The following is an 18,576-nucleotide window of genomic DNA, read 5'->3' as shown; positions in this document are numbered from 1 at the left end:
AAGTTAACCGTATCAATTAAAATGATATGAAAAAGTTAATTAGGCTACTAAAATCATTTTTCCTTTGCATTTTTTTAATAAAACATGTGAACGTAGAGAATCGAACTCATGATTTTTTGGTCGAAAATAAGTCGATTATGGAACAAGCTTATTTACCTGTTATAAATCAGGTTTGTGTAAAGTCGGTAGACTATGTTATGAGTGAAGTTGTTATAATAGACTGGGGAAGGTACAATATCACCCACTATTTTTGTTGTATTTTAATATATTACTAAACATAATTTCAACAAAAGCTCTTAAATTGATATTTAATTTATGAATCAACTACAAGTTAAAAAATTCTAAAAATATAGAATACAACATTATTTCTCACATTAAATCACTTGTTTCTTTAAATTTGAGAACCATACAGAAATACTTATTATATCTCCATTCAACCTCAACCCTATTACTAAAGGGAGGATTCCCAGAAAAAAAGTGAAGTCTAGTAGTAACATATAAACTTTTCACTATATTGTACTTGAACTAATGGTTTTTTCCTTTTGAAGCCATGGGAGATGGATCCCAAGCTTACCAAGCATCTCTTATCTTAATCTAGTGTAATGTGCTGACAGAATCTGCTCAAACTTCCTTTGCGTTTGGCTTCGGTACGCTTTCAACCGTGGTCTATCATCTGTAATCGAACGAAATAGAAGGCCTTCCTTGACATAACAAAACAGATTATCGCAAATCTGGAAATGGCGGGCTATGTTTAACTTCCAGTTGCATCAAGAGATGGAGACATAATTGAATGATCCCGCTGCTGACGGATCCATTTTTCATAATCTTGCACAATTTGCCGCAGCAGCAGAGGTACAAGGCTGTCCACGAGAGCTTGTAACATCCTAAGAATAATAGAATAGCCACAGTGAAAAAAAAAATTAGTTTCTTGTTTGAGGGTTGTAATATGTTTCTTATGCTGTTCGACTTCTGTATTACTCGAGAGTTGAAACTGGACTCGAGGATTCGTTGCAAAATTTGGGTGGAACTAGGGAGATTCATCAGAATCCAGAATCACAGTTTTAAGTTATAAGCTCGTAAGATTGACATGTATATGTGTGCTTGAGCAGGAGTTTTTTGATCAAAGTTGCAAGAACAATCTCAGGAAAATCAGTGAAATCACTTGAGTTTGATCCATTATGCAGAATATAGTTAAAAGAAAGGCAGGATTCTAATGTTGGAAGGTTAATGACTCACAAGTTCCCTGGATTCTCCACAGCAGCTGTAGGCATCAGGGTGAAGGGGAGTGTATAAATCTGCATCAAAAGCATGAATTATTCACCTATTGAGTAAAGATAAGACGGTGCACTGTGTACGAGCAAGATCGAACAGCTATAGATCATAACACGAGCAAGGAGGAAATCTTTCAACACTGAGAATCATGCAAAAGCGAAACAGATTTTTATTAATAAGAAAATGGACGGTGCGGAGAGTAAGTCGAAGAAAGGGATGAGATAAGGCATGAATTATTTGGGTCTAGTTTGATAGCTATTTTGTTTTTAGTTTTCTATTTTTTAAAAATTATGCTGGTTTAAATTACTTTTTTTAGTTATCAAATTTTAGTTTAGAATTAGAAAATGTTTAAAAAAATAAATGCAAAACAAAGAAACTCTCAGGTGAAAGTAGTATTTACTAACTTAAAATAATAGAAAACCAAAGATTAATGGGCCTTAATAGTCAAAAGTTAAAACTTTAGAGGAAATCATGAAGCTAAAAACTACACAGAACAACATAAACTATGCTCCTCACTGAGTCGTATAAAAGGGGAAAAAAACATATAACATGCCATAATTCCTCTATGATATTGATAAGATTAGAACCTCCAAAGACAGATTCAACTTCACATCAACTTCCAGAAACGAATTTGAATCAACTGTCTTCCATGTCAAGTGATTAATCATCAGGGCTGCACATTTAGATACAATTATCAACCAGAGTTTCTTGTCCTGATCACTTGAAGGCAAATTGATTAGAAAAGTGTTTCTAATCTTTAAAGACCTAACTCTGAGATAAACAAATAAATCTGTAATTCTTATAGCTGCATAAGAACTGCAGCTTAGATAGAAAGATGTCAGGGAAATTTCAGTTTACCCGAAAAGTGATCGTTCTGGCGTTCCACCAATTCCGAACCTTCGAACTGCAAATGAAATTTCAAATGTAAACATTAACTTGTGAGCTCAACTTTTATATTGTGTTTCCTATCAAATAGATAATTAATAAACTTTAATTTAATCTTAACATGCACTAGTATTCATTCATGATTTCCAATTAAGTCTCATCTAGGCAGAGATGGCAGTTTCCTGTAGACTTAAAATAAATAAGCATATAATCACATCATTAATCAATCTAATAAAATACCCAGAAGTGCCAGAATCAACAGTCTCTCACTTCAAACAAGTTAGATCTCTCCTTCAATAGATTTAAGAATAAATTTAGAGAACACAGGAAGAAACTGGTGCTATTGATCTATTGAACTATATTGTATCCTCAAATAATTATTTCCTTCATGCTCAAACATAGCAAGATCATGAAATGGTTCCAACAACTGGGAAGTCCCTGCAAGAGGAACAATCAATCAATCTCAATCACTCATGTAAAATAAATTGTAAATGGATAACTGGTACCTAATCATCTTTAAGCAGAACTTATATTGGAATTAGATAGACCTAGAAGCGTAATGTAGGTTCAACCTTAACTCGCCCCATCAGACAACTGATTCAGTACATAACCTCAAAATAGTGCAACTCTCCTTCTGGAAAATGAGGATCCTGCTTTCTTATTTTGGTCAGCCTGAACGGTTTTGTTTTTAGTAACTTGCTAAATTATATAACTACTGGATGCTATGTGTCAGTATTCCAAATATGTAATTAATGTAAGACATGAAACTCGAATTTTCTTCCCCACAAATAGAGAAACTTTAAAGAGAATAAATGCTTGCTGTTTCTACCTAACACCTAATTCAGAGACTAGAATTCCCACCTTGCACGAGAGCATCTCAACGGTAAAATCCTTGTCTGTTGGGATTACTCGTAAATCCAGTGTAGGGGCAGCTTCAAAGTTCAGAAGTTGCAAACTGGGCAGAGTGCATCTGCAAAAGCAAACACTAACCATTTACCTCAAAGATACATATAATGTTACTTTCAATGTCAATGGAGAAAAAATACAGGGTACAGATCCCCCTCGTTACAGTTACAGTAACGACTCCGGGCCATAACAGACAAAAGAGAAGATTGTAAATTCATATGGCATTGTTATAGATACTAATAGGATGCAGATGTAGCTACCAGCGGAGAAACAGAGGGATGAGACCTGTATGTGTTTGCATCAAGTAACTGAAAACTTTGCAAGGCATTTTTGTTAAGCATTGCTTCAATTCCTGAAGGGTGACACAGGAATTCGCTGATATGATACGTCCTGCCTCCGCGGCTGTCACTGTAACTGGGCAATTTGATCTTTTCCTTCCTTGTGACGAATAAGTTTGCCCTCTTGGTATTAGTCTCAGAATTGGTGGCCTTGGATAGCTTAATCACTTCAAATTTCTTCCTGAGTTAAAGTAACTATTTTTAAGAGCCAAAATGACAATATATATAAATATATATAACTTCCACGAAAACTGTTAACTAACCATCAATTTGGAATCAAGAAAGTGCAGAAAATGAATTCAGATGATGTCAATATCTTTATTCAAACACATTAGTAAAAGGGTTAACTTATAAGAAGTGATTGATTCAAAGATAAATGAAAGCTGAAACTACCATAAAGTTTACGACTGAAAATATTGTTTGGTCTCCCAGAGTGAAGTGAACAAGAAACTGATAAACTGCACCAATACTTTGCCATGGTTGGTTCGTTCTTCAGTGTCTTTAGATGGGAGAGACAACTCATACTCCCTCAGAGGTCAAAATGCACAAAGCACTTCAAAAACTGAAACATTCTAAACAACAAACCAAATTCAAAGAATTCACTCCATTAAAGAGGGAAACAAAGCTTGACTCCCTATTTCTGTTCCTACTTTCATACATATTCTTTACTCTATTTTGATCCTGAACTTTCAAACATTCTATCTTAGTCCACGTAACTTTTCATAAAAGTTCATTTTAGTAATAATTTTTATTAATAAATTATCCAACAAAAACCTAACATAAGCACATATTTTTATTCAGTCAACCGATCAATACATATCTAGAATGAACAAGTGTTTGAACTTGAAGTACATATAGTAGTAGGTAAGATATCAAGCGTCCAAACCCAAATGTATTATATTCTTGTTAAATGAATAAGAAATGAAGAGTATGAAAGTTTTTAATGCAAAGTTCAGAGACTAAAACAGATCATACAACATCTAGTTAGAACTTCATGATACAAAACACGATTTTAAACTATGATTAACCATAGAACTAAAAAATACCTCGGTGAACTAAGCTTCTGGGTAGCAAGCAATGGAAACAAGCATCTTCCTCGCCCACACCATTTAGAAGTTAAAACCACCATCCTCTCTACAAACACATTCAACAAAACAAAAATTCAGTGAATCACCATGGAAGCAAAGAAAAAACAAACCCCTGTGGGAAGCTGAGGAAGAAGATAACAGCGACGATTTTTCTTCACCTTGGACTGGAATTTTGTGCTCTGCGGCGGTCGACGGCGGAAAGCGGCGACCGGAATTCTGAAGTTGGTGGTGGAAATGCCACTAAGGAAGTGATCAGATTACTGTGAAAAAGAAAAATGAATTCGTACCTCATCTTGACGGCAACAAAAAGCGAATTTCAGGAAATTTCATATCCAGACGATACGATTGATCGTGGGATACACGTGTTCGTCGTTCGTAGTGGGAATTGGAATTCCTTATTTTAGATGATCGGAGCCATTAGCCAAATTCATATCTACGACAAGACTAGATAATGGCGTTCATCCTAAATTTAAGTGGGAATCCATTTATTGCGTCCATTTAAAAATTTTGAACTGCTTCTAATTTCGTCAAATTAAAACAAAAACCAATGATCAAATTTCGTATCTGAGTTTCTTTGTATTGTTATAGAAATTATGGTTAGACGTGAGTATGCCTGTGATTGAAGTATTAAGTATTTTTGTTTGTTGGATTATAGCAAAGTTTTAAATGCCGATGTAATTATCAAATTCTCAATTTCATGAAAATGTTAATAGAAATATTTATAAAATATTGATATTAATAGATATTTCTAAAAATATATAAATTAACCAATAAACATTTTACTAGATATGTTAAAAATTATTAAACTAATCTTTTGTTAATGTTAGTGATATTTTATATATTTTATCGATTTTTTGTAATAGGACAAATATTGATTATAGTTGATTTTGGATATTTTTAGCTTCATTTGATAACTTTTGTTATATTTTTAAAAATTAACCTTGTAAACAATTCTACTATGATAACAAAATGCTGCTAACATTTTTTTATGTGTCCGGATTCAACATTGCAAGGATAAATCGACATTTCTACAAAACTGTATAAAAATTTGACAATATAAAAAATATCACTAATAATAAATATGGACATAATATTAATATTAGTATTTTGTAATAATATTAATATTAGTATTTTGTAACGAATACTAAAACGATAGGATTGATTAGTTATTTGTTATACATTTTTTTTTTAATTTTTTTGAAAAATATTCATCAAAACACCAATATTTTGTCGAAATTTTTACAAATTTGAGGTCGCGAGGTCAACATTTATAAAATTGACTACTACGCCTAGTTTGTGTGTTTTATTATCTTTTTTTATATAAAAAAAATCTAAATAATTTTAATTAAAAAAAGGCAATTTTAGAAGTGTAATAGTTTTATAAAATGGACTAATAATACAAATGTAAATCATGGCAAAGAAGCACTCTGTAATTAATAATTGTGTCTTAATTTGTTGGTTAGCACTTGAAACATTTTATATTGCATTTAACCTAGAAAAAGAAGTGGTGGATTATTCAAATTTACGATTAAATTTAATGAAATAAAAAAATTAAGTCAAATTGATCATGAATTGGGTTTCTATTTCACGAAACAAAGTCTCCACCCATTTCTATTTTTCAATCTTTAATCTAAATAATGCTTTAGAATCTAACCCAAATTCATGATTTTTCAATCAATAAACAAAATATCGGCATCATAAAACTCACCTGTCACGTCCATACATAAAATTTCAATCTCTCAAATTGAATGCTGCAGAAAAACCTGAAAGAAAATCTCGGTATGTCGGGTCGGGAATAATTACAGAGCAATCGTCCTTATCTTATTCTCCTGAAATCTAGTAGAAGAAAGAGAGGCTTGTACGCTGTAATATGCATAATTATCACTACAACATTCTATACATCATGTAAAGGAAAAATCAGCAAATTCAAGTTTCCTTGACATTTTAACATGATATACAGCCAATGTATGTGATGAGGGTAAAACTAACTTGTACTGTGGTTGGGGGCTGAATCAAAACATATAATCACAAAAAACCTGCAGCATCGTTTTTCCATTCGTCGTCCGAAGCATCGTCCAGCAAACCCGAAAACAATTTATCCCACGGTCCATTTTCTGGCTTCTTTATCTGATACAAGAAAACACAGAATTCCTCTATATTCAATTTTAGAAGGTAAATAAATATTCAGTTTTCAAACTGAACACATCCAACTTGGATCGATAATGGACGTTTCGAGCGATTGATGCAGGGTTTCAGAAAAAGTGCAATGAGTCGAAAGAATAGGGTGGAGTGAAATTTGAGCATTTTGGTTCAACTAATAGTCGAACTCAATTAGTCCAACATAAAGTAAAGGTTTACAGCAAAAACCTCGACAAATTACGACTATAAAGCAATGCAAGACGATTGTAACGTCTTAATTAAGATATACATGCAAATATAAACGAAAAAGGAGATTTAGACCAAAAAAAATATAAATGTAAGATGCCAATTGTTTTCTTTTCACTTTCTTTTTGCAACAGATGCTGGAGTTTAAGAGGGTTGATTAGTAAATAAAGCAGGTAGTTATGATCTGATCACAATTTGAACAAGTTTTTTTTTCTTGTACCAAATAATCTCCAGCCTTTATTAGGTCTGTCAGGTTCAAGCAGAAACCATTATTACTTCGCCATACAATAGAAGCTAAAACCAAGAGCCTTTAACCAATCCTTGGGAACCAAGATATTCTTTAGCAGCAGCAGCAGCATTGGTGAAAAGATTTTATTTTTCAGATAAGGGATCATATACTCAGAATATAGAAGAAGATCATGAAACAGCCTAAAGCCAAGGGTAGAAGCAACCCCCGCCAAGAAAAATGCCTAATACCAAAAGGGATTCTAAATCAAGGTTCATAAAAAACAAACTGTGGTTTCCAAAAAAAGAAGGAAAGAAAAAAGGAACTGTGGGTTGCATCTGTGTAGTTTCCAGCATATGTGACAAGATTCAATGGCACTGAGTAGAAACTACAGATAACAAGACATGAAAAGAAACAATGAAGGCACGACGACTTACATCAAAATGCTGATCACAATGTAACAGTTCTTTTTCCTCATTATCAACATCTACAAAATTTTGAAATTACAGGCAGCAGGTGCCTTCGTATTTCTGTGCTTCTTAAACAACTTCAGATGAAACATTAGCAGCCAAAAGCGTTCCACGAAACCCTTCCTCAGTATGTTGCATGTTCATTTTGTGATCAGAAAGCTCATCTGTCCATGGCATCAAGCCCGCATTAGCCACCACTTTTTTAAGATAGAGGCAAATTGCATATGAAATTATTGAAAAGTGAAAACCCATAAGAATTCTAAGAGAGCCGAGGCTGCAGGTGATGGCAGTACAAAAAACGTATTACTTAGTTTAGATTTAGGAAACCTCGTTGAGGTTCGAACACTGGACTGGACCACAAGGGTGAAAACGTATTTCTTTGTTAGAAGAGCAAGAACAGACTCAGTCCAAAATAAAAGTCATTCATTCTCTACAGTAAGCCATCAGTGCCCCAAAAAAGACTTATAGATGCAGAAGTTTTATTCACATAATTGTAATGAAGCTAGATCACAACAGGCATGTTACATTATTGCCAGGTCCTCACTCCTTAGTCCTTGGTAAATAAACTTATCCAAGAATTCAGTCATAAAGCAGAAATATGGAGTTAGTAAATCTTAGATCACCTTAATGAAGTTCAAAACGATGCAAATGTAGTAACCATGGCAAACTTATTACCATTACACTCAGTTTCTTTCCAGCAGATGCCTGCTTTATATAATATTTTTCAGTTTATTGCTTTCCTGGTTTATTTACTGTATACCTCCAACTAGCCATCTAAACTATTTATGAGGGCAGTAACTCTATACTAATCAATAAAATAGAGTGGTTTTTTTTATGCTCTTGTACATTCTTTCAAAAAACAAAAAAAAGTATAGTTAAAATGTTTTCACCCTCGTTGTCCCATGATATAGAACATACTGAAAAATATCACCTCAAACCAACATAAAAAGAAAAGGAGAACAAATTACATGATTCATCTCCTGATATTAGACTTGAACTTCTACAAAAATTTGAGCAAGAAAATGGTAATTACCAGCAATATCTCGATGCTCATGAATCTCAGAGTCCATTACCCATAGCTTGTCCCCAGGAAATATATTCTTGTCTGCCAAAGTATCAGTTTCTCCATCAATTATTCTATTACCTTTGCGAAGTATCTGGTTTTCCTTCACAACCTGCAGAAACCAGTTTTTTACGTGAGTCAAAACATAAAATGCCATAATTTTTTTTTTTCCTTTTTTTCTGGTACATACTTTCTTCTTCATTTTTCGAACTTGAAAAGTTACTACATAAGTCTAATAGACTGGCTTTAGGAGTTCACAAAAATACATCCTAACAAGTAATAATTACATTGGGATTATAATTATTATTAGGAAACCTAAAATAACTTCCAGTCAACTTCAAAAATCTAAGTTTTCCTTACCTAAATGTAGTAAATCTTGAATATAATGAATCTACATATTATATATAAGTTCGGGGGTAGAGTTCTTTTTTAGAAAACCTCTAGGTCAGTAATTTTATCGCTTGTATAAACGTGTGAATCAACATTAAAAAAATAAAAAGACAAATATTTGAGCACACAATTCAAGCATGTAGTGTGAAAGATAGTTTCAGCAAACCAATTCAGTTGACATATGAATCTGTTCTGGAAAGCTTACCCCAAAACATTCCCATATCATCATCTTTAATTGGTACACTGAAGTCGAACCAGAAACTTTTAGATTAACAAAATTCCCTGAATTTGTCTTCCTGGCACGCTTTGAGATTCGGCGATCTGGATCAAAAGTGGACTCAGGAGCTTCCAAAATTGATTTTGGAGCCTCCTTCCCACGGGCAAAATATACACAAATATCCTCGCCAGTATAATTAAGTTTCTGCATCAGCTCACAGCTTTCTCGTTCTCCTATACACTCTTCACATACCTATTCCATTGAAAGACCACTTTAGAACAAATGAAGCAAGCCAGAGTTTTAGTACCAAGACAACAACTCGCACATCACAAGATAGTTGAGAAACTCTAACCCTATGCAATATCAAATCCATAACAATTGTCTTTCTTTAAAACCTATCCATACATAATTAGAAGATTTCTTCAAGGCAAAGGGAGATGAATCATTTTATGGTTACTTCGAGCCAAATTCAGTGCTTAACCATGAGTTTGTAATTAAGTATTAGAGGATAAGGCGTTTGATTAATTGCCAATACTTTATTAAAGATAAAAGCAATCTACTGCTTCACGAGCATTAATTATGAAACGATCAAAATATGTGATCTTGTGATTTCAGTGCCACCAGTGGCTAAGAACCAACTAATTGAATAATAACTGTCTGCAAAAAGGATAGGTAAGGAAAGATAGCCCCCAAACCAAGATAGTAACAAAAACTTTTAACCATGAATTTTATATGCCATGGGGGTGGGGTCAACCTCATGGTTAAATATTCTTTTTGGGTGTCTTTTAGATGAAAAGCTTACTCTTTTTTCATTAATAAAGAAAAAGAGTCCCTGGTGAGACTCTCTCTCTCTCTTTTTTTTTTTTGTAACTGTGATTAGAGAACAATCTAGCAGGTTTGCCTGTGAAGAACTGTCGAGGTTGTATGTATTTCAATTGTAACAATATTCTCATCTGGCAGTATTTATCCTGTTTCATATCACCATTTCAAATATAGCATGATTCTAGTTTTGGTTTAAAAAAAAAGGAGAAAGAAGAAGAAGAAGAAAAGCTTACTGTAATGTGGTTAGTGGCCAAAACACTTCTATGATAAATTTGGTTGGAGTAATTGAAGAATTTTGGAATGTTTTAAGAATCGTATATGAATTTTGAAGTTTGTTTGGTTTAAAGTTTCTTCTCCTTGTTTTCTCTCTAAAGCTATTGCAATTATTTCTCCACCTGTTGAACAGAAATTGAAGAGATTTATCATGAACTTCTTTGGCCCTGGGCTTGTGAGGATATATTATCATCTCTCCCTTCTATACATTTACTTCCTTTTGATGAAAGGTTTGTTTTTTATGAACAAATTTTACAATTAACCCCCGCAGACAGAAACGAGTTTAGAGTTCAGGATTACCTCAGGATCAGTCTTTAGTAGAAGTTGCTTGAAGTCCCCATTGCTAACTTCATCATGAGAACTGAGATGCTCTTCCAGCATTGCATTCTCTTTGGAGGACCCGTCCATATCATTCCCTGCCTCTGCAAAACTACTTGACTCAATCACAGCAGAGATGCCACGTGCCTCGCTACCTTCCCACTCTTCGCAGAAGCATTTCCAGTCATTCTCTGAAATGATTGTTAAAACATCTGCCTAAAATTGAGGGAACAAAAAAGAAAACGTAAAAAGATATGAAATGTAAAGGCAAAAATTGTTTTTGCTTCATAAGATTTCTAATCATGTCACTGACCATGAAGGCATTGTAACTTTCAGAAATTGTGTAAGCAAAAGTCGCAATATATAATTAAGACAAACAGAAAAAGGAAAAAGAAACAGGAACTCAACATTATAAAACAACATTTCCAAAGGGATGAGGTCAACAAGTGGAATCACAACCGCATGATGTTTAGGTAACCATAGAATTTTCAAGGAGAATACTTTATGTGATGTCTAGGTAATAAAGAACTTTTCAAGAGAGTATTTTTTAAAAAGAAGTCAAAAGGAAAGAAGATTGATCCAAAAATAGCTCTAAGTTATAAAGGAAATATTAACTTGCAGCGTAGGAAAAAAAAGAGATCATATTCAAATAAACTCATGCAGTATACTTACAGAGGATTTCTGCTGTACCGTACCACGTTTGCACACCAGGTCAGGAGGTCTTTCAAGGAGGCGCGAATGCTGCATCCAAATACATGTACACGGTCAAATTGCAGCAATTAATCCAAAATTAGAAGGAAAAAAATTCACAAGAGCAAAAAATAAGAGAGTAACAGATCTGAAACAAAGATAAATATTTTAAGATTTTTTTTTATGTGAAACCATGCTTTCATTGAGAATAAATTGAAAGCAATAGAAAATTATTTAGAACCATGCTTCACGAACCAGAGTCAACTTTAGCAAAAATAATTTCCATTCACTAAACCAAGGGAAAAAGAAGTTTGAATAATTAAATAACACCATGCATTCAGCACCAAGTGCTGTCTAAAAGATTATAATGGGCAATAAATAATCCAAAAATCTTAAGAAGTCAGTGACACATTACCTTTTCACACCTCAGAAAATTAATCACGCCATCTAAATTGTCAGGCTTCTCAGCAAGTGAAGCACTTTTTCCACTTGCATTTATGTAGTTTCTCCACTTTGAAAGCCATGATGTAGGCACTAAATAATACTTGCAATGCAGAGAAAGTGGAACAAATTTTCCAACGGCTAATCTTTCGTGATTCTGTCGCTGCTTAAGCTTCACTTCTCTGAAATATAAAACAGGTCAAGTAATTCTTCAAGTCAAATCAACTAAAAAATTTTACTTAAATATAATGAAATGACCTTATGGAATCTTCCATGACTGCCACTTCAGATAATTCCTCACTGCACAGAGAACATTGTCTAGCATCCGAGAGAAAAGTTGCAACCCCAGTAGGATCATCAGGTTTTACAGCAATAGCATCTTCATGTAAGAAAAGCCAGAGATCTTCTGGAACCAGCACTCGCTTAGCTCCAGCAGCTTGCTCTGGCAAAAGTTGTCCATGAGGACACCTTATTGAGGCGGTTGGTTCTGCATCAGCTTCAGAAGGAGCGTCAAGAATTTTTCTTTTGACCCACTGTTGCAACCTACAAGCATGACTGCATGAGTGATATATGTGGCCAAAATAATCTAACTCAGAAATCATGAGAACTTCATCGAACTTCAATACTATAGTAATAGACAAAAGCACTATGGAGGAAAGTGGTTGCAGCTAAATAGGGTTTAAAAAAGGTCCTTGGGCGGAGTCAGGACATCTTCTAAATGAAGAGCTCCTTGTTAACATAGTCAAGTTGGTGGTGAGTAATGAAGATAATATTTATTCTTGGGAGGATCTTTTGATTAGGGATGGCTCTTTCTTTACTTCTTCTCCAAGAATTTATGGATGAAAGTGTTTGAATGAAGACCTTCCATTCACTCACATCTGGAATACTGATTCTTCCCTTTGGGATTCATATTTTAATAGAAATTTGAATGATTGAGAAGCTTCAGTATGGATCTCTAACGGAGATCGTCAAACACTTTCGTCGTCATAACTCTTGCAATAAATGGCTCTGGCTCAAAGATTGCACAGCTGATTCCAGTTGCAAGCCTCACTTAAAAATATTGCAACGTAATCCAAAGTCCTTGATCGTTGATTTTGCAACTGGATTTGGAAGAATTCTTGTCCAATGAAGGTCAAGATTTCATATGGAAGCTTCTTTTGGATGGCACAAATTCTCAAGATAGATAAAGTCCAATGGGAAGAATCCCAGAAGATATCTCTCTCCAAACCGATACATTGTGCAAAAGAACCAAAGGAACTCAAGACCACATTTTAATCTTTTCTTTGATGACCTTTAAGTTATAGCATACCCTTTCTTATTCTTTCAATTGGCAAATAGTTCTTCCCTATAATATCATTAACTTCTTGTATATTTGTTATGTTGACCAACCCTTCAAAGCTGAATCCAAGACTAATTGGATGAATCTAATTCATTGCAGCATTTTTTTGGACTTCGTGGCTTCAAAGAAACCATAGAATTTTTTATGGAGATGAGAGATTGTTGCCAGTTCTGTGATCCTATTGATCTTTTCACTCTTTCTTGATGCAGATTGTCCATACCTTTTTGTAGAAGCAAGTCCATTTTCTAATCAAGTATCAGCTAAGCAGAATGATAAGAGACAATCCAAGAATTTTGAAACAATACCATGTCCTAGAAACAAAATATGTTCCATCTGGATAATTGCCTGAAAGTGCACTTAACGCAATTTCTTTCATAGACATTCTGCGATCCTTGTAGCTGTCAGCACAAACTACATTTCGAGCACCAGCAACAAGGCAAACCATACAGATATCTTCATTGGTCAATTTGGGGCCCCCACCATACTAATTTTACAAGAAAGCAGAAATAGCAGTCAGCCATATGAAAAATAGATAAATAAATAAATTCAGTGCTAAAAAGAGCATCGAGAACAACAAGTACCACCAAATATTACACAAGGAAGAAATCATGAAACCAAGGACAGATAAACCAACCCATGGAATTCTTTATGGTAAGGCAGTAAGCACATACCTTGGAGAATAACTTGTCCCAAGCCTTGGTTGACAATCTTTTTACGCAGGTTACTTTTGATATTGGAACTTTTCCATGCGAACACTGTATAGGTGAACTGTCAAGAATGCTGCAAACCATAATAAAGTAAGGTGTAACAAATAAAAAGAAGTTAGATATCCCTGGGACTCCTCAAGAAGTAGCATTCTCACCAAAAAATAATAATAATAAATCAAACCCTTGGGAAAAATAATAGAAACAAATGATTCAAATGTGTTACTTATTTACAGCACTTGGCATCTCTCTTACTGTCTTTTTTTTTTTTTTCTAATTCAGTGCCCTTTACAATTGATTAACTGTCTTACTGTTTTAAGGAAAGCTCTGAAACACATGACCATCAAGCAACCCAAAACTAGAGTTAGAACAACTTCAAGGGACAAGTACGAATATTATTTTTGTACTTACGGTGGGGAGACCTTATCAGCCCACTGGCGGAGCCAGTCTGTGGAAATCCAACAAAAGGGTTCCTCAACTGAGTGAACAGGGGCCTCAGACAAAATTGATCGGACCTCTTGTCTCCGATCATTGATACTACCCAATTCAACTTCCTTCTTTGAATCATATTCTTCGCAAGCTATGACATACGATTCATTTAAACTACTTATCTCATCACACAGATGTGATGGAATAGACAGGCCATCCCGGAAAGGAACCATGTTACCTTCTACTTCTTTACTTTTAACATCGCAGCTAGTAACTCTATTTGAGTTCTCCTTCCCCGTGCACCTTAAATTATACATCAGCATGTAGGCGTCATTAGATGAAAATGTGTCAGTGGGACAACCAATACCAGATTCTGTTGATTGCTGAAGAACCCCATTCGTTGGATTCCCTTCAGCAGTAACATTTACTTCTTCCTTGGAAACCAACTGGACAGCTGATTCAGTTCTAACAGGTTTAGAATTAGCATTTGATTGTTTTTCTCCAAATGGATGATGACCTAATTTTGAGACATGTTCATCATCAAACTCCCACCACTGCCCTGTATTTTCATCCTTAATGTGAGCTATGTAATGGCCACTGTTGACAGCGGTTCCTTTGTGAATCAAAACCGCTGACAGGTCATATATTGATTCAGACTGAGAAGACTCAGCTAGCCTATCCCGCATATCCAAAACTCCAGGAAAAGAGAGGGCAGATGTGATTTTCTTCTTTGTTGTAGTCTGCTGACACATTCAAAACAGAAGCGAAAAGAACAATCAAACCCGAAGGAAAAAATAGAACCGACATAACAAAAAATCAACGACAGAAAGCTTACATCATTAGTCAAATGTTTTAATAAGATATCATAATTGTGAAAATTTACGAGGAAGTTCAACAAATGGTTACTATTTGACAGAAGAAACCACATGAAAACACACATAAAGCTGGTGATTACTTCTCAAATAACATTTAGCTACTGATAGCCAAGAAAGAGATATGATGATTTTCAGTACCTTTGGAAGAAAAACACATCGCTTCAGCTGAAAATTTAGAACAGGAGGCAATGTACGTAGCTTTATACTGCGAGTGGCATTCACTCTGGATTTACATGACTCACAAAAATATTGATTATCCCCATGAAGCTCTTCCACACTAAGATAATCATCTAAACTCTCATCTAAACTTTTCAAGCCAAGAACATTCAACTCCAACTCATAGAAGTCCTCCATTTTGGAAGAGGCTTCAGAATCTTTTCCGCACTGTGAGCACCTAAATATGAAGCCAAGATATCATTATCAACTTAAATTCAAATCAACTGAAACCTAGAATAAATTGTGCAAAGAAGTTATGAATGAAATTTTGGAGATTGTTTTATTTCCTCCAGAGAGAATACATGAGAATTGAAACTTCACCCCGTCCCCCAACCTCAGTCCCACCCACATACACTAAAAGTGATCCAAAAGAGAGAGATCTCCAATAATACAATAGAGGTAAGCAGGTCCCTAGAGGAGAGAAAGACTTCAAACATTTGAGCAAATAATATCATATCCTCCACTCGTATTTTCTTATGATGTGATCAAGGCGCTCTCATAATATAAGCAACCACAGTCGGCTCATCAACATGAAATGCCCAAGCGTCCAACCATCCAGAAAGGTTAGAGAACTGATATAAATAACAGTAAATAAATTCTTTGTACACAAAATTGATCAGTAAACTTGAGCCATAACTTCTTAAGAGAAATAATAGACTTTAAACTCACTGAATACGGAATTGGTAACCAATAAAAAGAAAAATGAAAAGTGGCAGCAGCAAGAACCCAAAGTGATCATACCCTTATCAAAGTAAATAGACACCAAAAGGTATATTTTCAAACCAAAAGCATTGGTTCAACCAGAAGATCCTAGCCAAAAAGACATGAAATATATTCCTTACATGCATATATAACAAGATCAAACAGAAAGAACTAACCATTGAATGAATCATAAAATAATAAAGGAAACAAATGTGACACAGCGACCAGTTAAGCTTAATTATATTCAGCAGTCTGGATTGGTCAGAATGGTATATTAATCAATCTGAACAATTTAGACGATGATGGTATATTAGATATGTAGATGTGAAAGCATGTACAATTATTCAAAAAGTGAAAGGAAAGAGAGAGTTGTGGCATTAAAAAGTGATCAAAATATTAATTAGTCGAGCCACTGAGGTGTTGCGGCTAGATTCTGGTAAAACAAATTCAACTTACGTAGTTACATGAGACACACTTCCACGGAAAAGATCTTGAACGATCGTCCTTGCTTTAGCTTTTGAATGACTCAAGCAATGCTCAAGAAGAGAAAGAAGCAATGTAAGAAACTCGTGACTATCCTGCTGGACTCCATTATCTAACTCCAGTGTTTTTATGAAAGGGAATGAATCCACAAAAGCCATTTTACTGGCATGCAGGAGAGCAAAGAGCCGTACAAGCTGGTCTAGAACTGGATTTTGTTTCAAAACATCAGACTCAATAGAAAATATGCCTTCTCTGAAGCACTTGTTCATGTATAGACACTGAAGTATGCTATTGGCATAGCATGTTGCACCAAGATTTGTCAGACCAGCAGGAAAGTTTGGAGAAGTACGGAGATCCTTGGATGGATCTGAACCAAGAGCTTGCACAATTTCTGACATCTTTTGCCATAAACCAAACTTTCTGCTACCAGTAGGAGGTGGAATCAGTCCACAGAAACAATTTGGGCTATCCTTAGTATTCAGCCGGCATCCTTGACAAACTGGCTTCCAGATCATATAGAGCTGATTGATGTCATCTTTGGTTATTTCCCCAGATGAGTGAATTTTCCTGTAAAGGATAAAACTTGATTCAAAACTGCATTATACAAGTAATAAATCTGTGCAACAGAGTGAAAAGTGAAACTACTATTGCCTCAATATGTCAGAACTGTTATCGATATTGTCCTCTTGTTTATGCCTTTTGTTCTTACTACGCGTAGTTGGTCGGCTCATCTTGAAGACGAACTAATTCTGCATAGAGAAACAACACCAGAACACCACTTCAGCCTGTAGTATTAGTAACGTAGAATGGCATTTATATCACATTCGCAACAACCAAAAAGGTGTGAAATATTCAACGTCCCTATGCTTAAATAGATATATGGAAACTTTTACAACCTACCAAACCTTAGCCCTATCCAGCCCTCGCCCCAGAGAAAATAACAAAAGTTGAAAAGAAAAAAGCTGTTTAAAATAAACAAATAAATAAAACTGCCAACCATATTCTCCTTCTTGGGGTAAAGTAATCGTCCAAATTGCACTTAGAAATTTATGATCATTCCACAAAGTTCACAGCAGTCGAGACCAAAACTCTGCTAGAGGAAAGAAAGAACACACGGGGAGTTGACAGTCTTATCTTCTCTAAATCGTTACAATATCTTCTAGAGACTCGTCAGCGCATAGCAAAAGTCATGATCTTGTAATCTCTTCCACTGGGGAAATTTTTTTAGTGAAATAACTAACAATAACAGAGGGAAAAAAAAAAGAAGCGCCCGCCTGAACAAAGCAAACCTACATCGAAATATAGGGATACAAACCACAAATAACAGTCATTTTAAAGGCCCCTCGCCCATCACCAAGTAAATTTCCCTCGAAAACTACAAATGAACAACAATTTCCATTGGTACAAACAAAACAACACCCACAATATATTCTGAACTTCAAAATTTGGGGGGAAAAAACGGCACCGAAATTGACTGAAAAAACGAATTGGGATTATTGCCCACGAACAAAAAAAAAACAAAACAAATTAAAACCCAGGCAAGAACATGAGTTCCATCATAAGCAGAAAGTTGAGGGGTTTACCAGGAAGTGGAGAAGGAAGAAGCGTGGTGTGAGTTGAAGCTGGAAGATCAAAGGCAGTCGCAGAAGAAGAAGGACATGAAATTAGGTGAAAAACAAAAGCTGCATCCGGGTGATTCGAGCTCGTGGGCAGCAATTGTTGAGATTAATTTGGGAAGAAGGCATGTGTCGCATTGTTGAGTGTGATAAATTATGAGAGAAGAAAATAATAGTGAGGAGAAAGAAAAAAGAGAGGTTGCAGGGTCTGTGAACAAGGGTGAGGGGTCAGACGGGTCAGAGGAACAGAACGGACTTCAGGAGAGAGAGAGAGAGAGAGAGAGAGAGAGAGTTTGAAAGGGACAACTGTATATTTTCACTTTTTATTTTTTTTTATTTATACTTGGATTTTGAGTGTTCGAATCACGGGTCGGGTCGGTCGGTCCGGGTCTTTTTTTTTTTTGCTTTTTTGACGGATGAGTCAAAGT

The 18,576-nt window shown here is 35.0% G+C and overlaps 2 protein-coding genes across 4 annotated transcripts; both read right to left on the bottom strand.

Annotated features, from left to right (window-relative positions):
- Positions 1-350: 350 nt before the first annotated feature.
- LOC111004622 (DUF1997 family protein, putative (DUF1997)) lies at positions 351-4,919 on the bottom strand. 2 transcript variants are annotated; one of them, XM_022275701.2, is made up of 8 exons: positions 4,648-4,919; positions 4,448-4,535; positions 3,349-3,582; positions 3,019-3,127; positions 2,131-2,176; positions 1,860-1,945; positions 1,237-1,295; positions 351-884 (listed from the first exon to the last, which is right to left on the bottom strand). In XM_022275701.2, the coding sequence occupies exons 2-8, from the start codon at positions 4,528-4,530 to the stop codon at positions 752-754; spliced, it is 750 nt and encodes a 249-aa protein (XP_022131393.1). In that variant the 5' UTR covers positions 4,531-4,535; positions 4,648-4,919; the 3' UTR covers positions 351-751. The 2 variants fall into 2 exon arrangements, with proteins under 2 accessions (XP_022131393.1, XP_087984407.1); XM_088128281.1 differs by lacking the exon at positions 4,648-4,919 and adding an exon at positions 3,795-3,973.
- A 1,330-nt stretch (positions 4,920-6,249) lies between these two features.
- Positions 6,250-18,430, bottom strand: UBP26 (ubiquitin-specific protease 26). 2 transcript variants are annotated; one of them, XR_002600621.2, is made up of 15 exons: positions 18,116-18,430; positions 17,184-17,281; positions 16,506-17,099; positions 15,270-15,525; positions 14,239-14,996; positions 13,795-13,903; positions 13,429-13,607; positions 12,043-12,327; positions 11,759-11,966; positions 11,326-11,394; positions 10,636-10,869; positions 9,229-9,492; positions 8,604-8,745; positions 7,538-7,734; positions 6,250-6,616 (listed from the first exon to the last, which is right to left on the bottom strand). XR_002600621.2 is itself a non-coding variant. In XM_022275672.2 (14 exons), the coding sequence occupies exons 2-14, from the start codon at positions 17,261-17,263 to the stop codon at positions 7,640-7,642; spliced, it is 3,273 nt and encodes a 1,090-aa protein (XP_022131364.1). In that variant the 5' UTR covers positions 17,264-17,281; positions 18,116-18,430; the 3' UTR covers positions 7,298-7,639. The 2 variants fall into 2 exon arrangements, 1 of the variants encoding a protein (XP_022131364.1); XM_022275672.2 differs by lacking the exon at positions 6,250-6,616 and having other exon boundaries at positions 7,298-7,734.
- Between the last annotated feature and the right edge of the window lie 146 nt (positions 18,431-18,576).

Source organism: Momordica charantia (assembly GCF_013281855.1).
Source record: "Momordica charantia cultivar OHB3-1 chromosome 8 unlocalized genomic scaffold, Mcharantia_2.0 BLBB01000008.1, whole genome shotgun sequence".
NCBI classification, from domain to species: Eukaryota; Viridiplantae; Streptophyta; class Magnoliopsida; order Cucurbitales; family Cucurbitaceae; genus Momordica; species Momordica charantia.
This window is presented reverse-complemented; position numbering and strand designations above follow the sequence as displayed.